Source organism: Amblyomma maculatum, chromosome 1, assembly GCF_055883805.1.
Source record: "Amblyomma maculatum isolate TAMU_Amacu chromosome 1, ASM5588380v1, whole genome shotgun sequence".
NCBI lineage: Eukaryota > Metazoa > Arthropoda > Arachnida > Ixodida > Ixodidae > Amblyomma > Amblyomma maculatum.
This window is the reverse complement of record NC_139344.1, coordinates 418,567,150-418,573,736: the sequence shown is the minus strand read 5'-3', so window position 1 is coordinate 418,573,736 and position 6,587 is coordinate 418,567,150. Positions and strand designations below refer to the sequence as shown.

Here is a 6,587-nt window from a genome sequence, read left to right as displayed (position 1 = left end):
ACAATTAACACTGATTGCTGGGCTAGTTGGTGAATTGTACATAAAAGGAAAGATTAACAGCGCTACAAAAAGACACTCACAAATAGCGCTTGTCCTGTGTGTCTATATGTGGCTATTTGTGAGTGTTTTTGTTGCGTTGTTATGTACGAACAGTACTTCGCGTCTGGCTGTAAAAAATTGCAACCAAGCAGATGCTGTCAGTAATATAGATTACCTGGAAGGTAGTTTACGATGTGTATTTCGTTGGTTCTTTAGGCATTCACTATCAACTGTTAAAGTTCAAAGAAACCATAAAATACTGCGAAGACAACTTTGTCCCCTCAGAAGTAAAGAAAATAAAGCGTGAGTACGCGTGGGTAACGCGTAATAATATTCATCTTAAAGGAGATTACAAGCGATGCGCAGGCGTAAAGCTAATGAAGCTAGCATTAGTCAGCTATCAGATCAGATCCGCAAGAAACACGTTTTGTTCCACCACACTAACACATTTTGCGAAGCACGAACCGTAGACATTTTGGCGATACTCTAACGCAAAGATAAAGATAGATGACTGCATTATTAAAGACGACCGCACTATAGCCCATTCCTTCAATTCACACTTTCAATCTGTTTTCTCGCGCCTAAATGTTGCATGCGAGTTGTCTCTGAAACCTGCCTTATCAATGCCCGACATCGTTATTACGAAGTGTGGGATTCCGAACCTGTTGCTTAACATTGACATAAAGAAATCTATAGGTCCTTACAACATTTCTAACACATTCTTCAGACGCTACGCAGAACAGACATCCGAATTTCTACATGCAATGTACAAAAATTCACTTGAAAATGGCGCTCCTCCTGCAGACTGGCTGTGATCAAGGGTGATTCCTATTCATAAAGCTGCAGATAGGTTGCTTGTATCCAACTACCAGCCTTTATCACTCACTAGTTGTCGTAAATTAATGGAACATATAATCAATAAAGAAATTATCAGCTATCTCTAGGATAATCACTTACTGCACTCGAATCAACTTGGATTTCGTAGGAGCATCTCGACCGTCACTCAAATTCTCGAAATACCTCACGATTTCGCAACCGTGATTAACCTTCAGCTTCAAGCCGACGCTATTTTCGTGGATTTCGCAAAGGCTTTTGATCGGATGCCCCCATCACAAAATAGTTGGTAAATTAAAACTTCTTGGTATCAATCCCACTGCGGAATCCTGGACAACAACGTACTCGGCTAACCGTAGCCAGTATGTTAACATAGGCAAAGTCGATTCTGACAATTTAGAAGTATTTTCAGGAGTACCACCGGGGTCTGTTCTGGGTTCTACTCTTTTTCTAGCATACGTCAATGATGTTTACACTTTCGTAGCTCCTGGAGTAAGGATAGGATTGTTTGCATTCTCATGGTGATCATTTAAGACTTAATACATCACTAGCTAACATCGCCCACTGGTGTAACGAATGAGGAATGGAGATAATTATTGCAAAGACAACAAGTATGAGTATAACTGACAAAAGGGAACCTCTTCATTACACGTACAGTATCAGCAACGTTGACAGTCATATATTTGGGCGTAACCTTTACGAGTATAAGTTAAAATTGGAGGTACAGTCTGTGTCAAAAGTGTAAAGTCCAGGGGATCTGCTTGTGGGCCATGGCGCGCGGCCTGTAATGCATTTCCAATGTTCCCAATTTCTTGGTGGTAAGAAGGTTTTTTGTCCTACCCTCTCCAATGGAAAGCAACTCCACTAGTTCTAAATTAGCGCCACTACATGGCTCAGAAGCAGATCCCCTGGGCTTTACACTTTTGACACAGACTACGTATCAAAACACTTGTAAAAATGCTTACAAGCAATTAGCGTTTCTACACAGAAACTTTTAACCGGCATCATCTAACAATAAACTTACAGCGTACAAAACCATCATACGACCGATCCTGGAATATGCAAGTCCCGTTTGGAATCCCTACCAGGCATTTCTAACTGATAAATTGGAAGAAAAAATACAGCGCAGGGCTCTTGGTTTAATCTACACAAAAAACTCAAGGCATGACAGTGTTAGTGACATGCGCATCCGAGCTGGCATCCCATCACTTTCTAATCGTCGTCGTGTTTCTAATTTGTAATTTATTTTCCTTTTGTATCACAATCGCATTAGCATAAATAAAACAACTTATCTAAAACCACCTTATCATCACTCGCGTAGGACTAATCACGAGAACTGTTTCAGACCATTTGCATGTCGTTGATATACCCTCAAATATTCAGCTTTTTCATTTCTCAACGAAGAATGGAATAGGTTGTCGTGGGACTGCTTCAATGTGGGCACGTCTGAAATGTTTGGTAAAAAACTTGAGAGTCTGTTCGATTGTTGTCATTACTGTGTTTTTGTGAAACTATCCTTTTTGTGGCGGTTTTTGCAGGGAAGGTTGGCACAGTGCATGGTGACCGCATTTGGCCATATCACGTTAGACTGAAACTAAACTATGTTTATCTTGCGATTGGCTTCAGTTAAGTTTTGGTTTGATTTATAGGTTTTAACATCCCGAGGCGAATAAGGCTAAGGTCACCGTGGATGGTTCCGGAAATTTCGAACGCCTAAGGTTCTTTAAGGTGTATTGAAATCGCATAGCTCACGGGCCCAATGGTTATCTCCTACGTGGAAATGCGGACACCAAGGCCGGCATTCGATTCCGGATCCTTTGGTTTCAGCCCTTCCTTGAGCTGTTGGTTATGCTTAACTTTTGGTTTGGTCGATTGTTTTTATTGTCCTAAAGCGACTTTATGATGGATGCCGTAGTTGCGTGCTCCGCACATTTCGACCGCCAGTGATTCTCTAACGTGCAGTGACATCGCACAGCACTCCGGCGGCTTAGTTTTCGCCTCCGTGGTAAAGCGGTCACCATGGCCTGGATTCGATCTCGGGCTCTTGGGTTCAGTAGTCGAGTGACCTAACCACTGAGCCACCGCGGCTGAGTTAAAGCACTTAAGCGCTGCGTTTAAAGATATGATGTCAACCCATTGTTAGTTCGAGTTCTCTGGCTGCCCTTGCAGATCCTCGTTTGTGTACAATTAAACGCTGTGTAGCTCTCTTTTTTATCACATTTTAAATTTAGGGCGCAGCGCTCTGGCGCCCGTCCCTGCGTTCCGCGTCGTCGTCGCCGTCGGCGTTGTCTATGGTAACCAGGCAGCGTGCGCTCCTGCCACCGTTCGCCGCTACGTGTCCCTGCCCCCCCCCCCCCCCCCCCACCCCTGCCTCATCTTCTTGCATGGCAGCGACAATAAAATAAAAATAAAACAAACTAAAAATAAAGAAGTAAGGAAAATAGCAAGAGCTTGTATACCACAATTGTCTGTTATATGTGTCTAACAATGCATGCATATATTCGCCTGAATTAGACAACACTAATCACATACCTTCCGGCGCGCTGCACACTTACCGGCGTGCTGTAGAATGCTTCTCCCAGTTACACCTCGGAATCCTGGAAGCTACCATTTGGCACGAAAATTGCATTTTGTCGTTGGTATTTTTAATACCAAATTTGTTTGAGGTGCTTGCCTGATTCAATCGGAAAAGGCAGATGTTGCTATTGTATGTGGTGGCGGCGAAGCAAAAGAAACCTCTTCCCCAACGCTAACACCGATGGCGCCATCTTGTGCAACAACCTCTCGTAGCCTCTCCTTCTGCTGTGACAGTGTTGGAAAAAGAGCAGAAGATGGCGCCTCTGGTGTTAGCGCTGGGGCACGGGCTTTCTTTGCTTTGCCGCCGCCGCCACCTACGACGGGAATATCCGAGTTTTGATCGAATCAGGCAAGCACCCGAAACAAATTTAACATTAAAAACTACTGACGACAAAATGTCATTTCTGTGCAAACCTTGAGCGACGAGGATTCCGTGGTTTAGCTGGTGGAAGCATTGTACAGCGCGCCGATAATTGTGCGACGCGCTGTATCACTGTGCAGAAATACTTGATTTTCAGTATCCGGGAACAAACGGCGGTGCCATAGCATATATTTCCCTGTAAGCGTGCCTGATAATGTCGTCATTTATATTTCGTTTGTTTTTTCTTGTTTTCAATGCCTCATTGTTTAGTGAAAAAGGCTTGTATATATAATTAAAACGGGGGGGGGGGAGTGGCTTATTCATACAGGCCGCTATTATTGGTCCTTTATTGTGATCAGGCTACCTGCAGTCATGCTGGGAATCGCCTTTATTTGTATCTCATTTATTGCCGGGACTCTCCTTGGTCGGAAATTTCATTTCCTGTTTTAAAAGTTCCTGTACGTACGAAGGCAAAGGCGATGGATAATACTACAATAAAACAAGCGACTTACCTCAAATTAGTTTTACTGGTCTCATAGCAGCCCTAAACGTAACCTTAACAAATATTTTTCTATACTTTGGGACCAGAGAAGGACTCCTAAGTCAAGGGTGAACGAACATGGTGGAGCGCCCTTTTATTTCATAAGAACTCTACTATATATTCCAGTAAAGCCACACAGTTGGTTCACACACACACGCACACACAAACAACACACCCCAAACTACAAAACAGCCCGCTGAATTAAAACGTAAGCCACTATAATATGCATTCCTTTCTTTTTAGACTGCTTTATGTGCCCACTATTACACACGTTTTTTCCTTTGCAAAACTTTACCCTATTAAACCGCGTTGAATCGTACATAAACAGCACATTTATTATGGCTCCAAAGCAAGTGCTGCTTAAGAGACGGCAGACGAAGTTCATTTGGAATGGTTCTCGAATTTCTGACAAAATCTCAACCGGGTAAGTCTAGGTCCTTCCATAGGTAAGCGATCCCGCTTCCCTGCGTTTCCAGGCGAAACCTTTCTTTCAGTCTCTCGACTTGTTCGGCAGAGAAGTAGTTTTTCCAGTCTCCGACAATTCCTTTGCGGACGTAGTATATTTTGTCCGCCGAGGAAACGGTGCTGCTGCCGCAACTACCACTGTGGACCACTTCATGTAACTTGCGTAGCCCTGCATACTCGCCTCCTTGAAAAGCGAATTCTTTAGCGTAAAAGTCATGGATCATGTCATTCGTGTACTTCTTCATCTCGTCCACACTGCTATACTTTAGGACTTCCTTCAGAACCTTTCCTCCGTCAGCCACCAGGCGCTCCTTGTACTCGTGTCCCAGAAAACTCGCCACTTTCAAGATGGCCGCCTCAGGGTTCTTTTTCATATCTTCGTAGACCATGAAAAGCACATTTGGATCCGCACTTCGTGCATACCAGTCTTTATAGAAAGTAAAATAATTTCCACATTCAATGTAATCTGTCATGAAGTTCTCGAATGAGTCCTCAAAACTGCCGTCGTATTTGTATGCCGATATCATAAACCAGAAGTTATGCATGGAAACAAGGGCGTCAAAAGGGTTTCTGATCACAACTATGTAACGCGCCTTACGTGAGTAGCGCATCAAGTGTAGCGGAAGGTGAGTCTTGATGGCGCCGGGTCTCTTCATCCATTTCACACATTCGGAGCCACAGACATCGATGAAAGGAGAAGCTTTGTAAAATTCAACCGCATTCGCCGGAGGGACACCATTGTTTTGAATTAGGTAGACAATGTGCTGCATCCAGGTTGTGCCGCACTTGACGTAGGTAACCACAAACAGGTCACCTTCCTGGTGGTCATAGTCCATGGCCGACTCGATGTACTCACGGAGGAAATACCCCGCAAATGGCGTGCCCCGGACAATCATCATGTTTGGCTTCTTTCTTCCGCTTCTTTTACGACCTGCGTAAGTGAAAAAAATTGATCCATGGTTTTAAAGAGCACGGCTGCCTCAATCAACGGAAATACCGATCCTGACATCCAAGCACGCCTACGATGGTGGCTGGGAACACTCACTGAATGAGGTCTGAATTAGAGCAAAGCAAGCTGTATGTTTTATTTCACTGTTGCCCGCTCGCACAAAGGCTCTCTCATTTTCGCGCATGCGTAGCATAAAGATCGCGCGCAGCCGAATGTGTGGCATGAATTCTTGAGGTACTCATGCCACTTTTCCGTCATCAGAGCGTGATACGACGCAGCACGTGAGGGGCACACGCCAAGTAAAGCCCATAACAGAATATCTTGTTCGGCCGTGAACATGATTACAAGTTTAAGCCCGCTGGGAAGTTCGCCCAAAGGCTTCCCTAAGCACCTCAGTAATTTATGATAGGTATTGTAATACTTATTTTATCGATGAAATTATTTATTACAGGTAAACTTAAATTATTCAACGCTCGATCATTACTTTAAACAATTTTCCAAGTCGCTTATACTTAATATGTACTTAATTTTGAAAGTTTCTTATCTATTTATAAACTTATTACACAGCAAAAAAAAGAAAGGCAGTTTGAAACCTACTGAAAATAATAGCCTATTGTTTACCTTGATTTACATGACACAATACGTAACAGTGGAATAAAGGGTGGTGCAAAATTCATTGAGAACAATAGGCTTCTACTTAGTTTCCCCTAGATAATACAGTATATCACAGTAACATTCTAAAGTGGCGACGAAAAAGGAGGCAAGGAAAACAATACGGGGGAAAAGGGAAACAATGCTATATTTCGTGTTCTTTTTTTTTT

The 6,587-nt window shown here is 43.3% G+C and overlaps 1 protein-coding gene across 1 annotated transcript; it reads right to left on the bottom strand.

Moving 5' to 3' along the window:
• Positions 1–4,421: 4,421 nt before the first annotated feature.
• Positions 4,422–5,739, bottom strand: LOC146209191 (sulfotransferase 1E1-like). The gene has a single exon (XM_084596932.1). It carries the CDS (start codon positions 5,714–5,716, stop codon positions 4,769–4,771), a length of 948 nt encoding a protein of 315 aa, XP_084453058.1. The 5' UTR covers positions 5,717–5,739; the 3' UTR covers positions 4,422–4,768.
• Positions 5,740–6,587: the final 848 nt, after the last annotated feature.

Coding starts and splice junctions, on each gene's coding strand:
- LOC146209191 (XM_084596932.1), bottom strand. CDS start 5,716: ATGATGATTGTCCGGGGCACGCCATTTGCGGGGTATTTCCTCCGTGAG.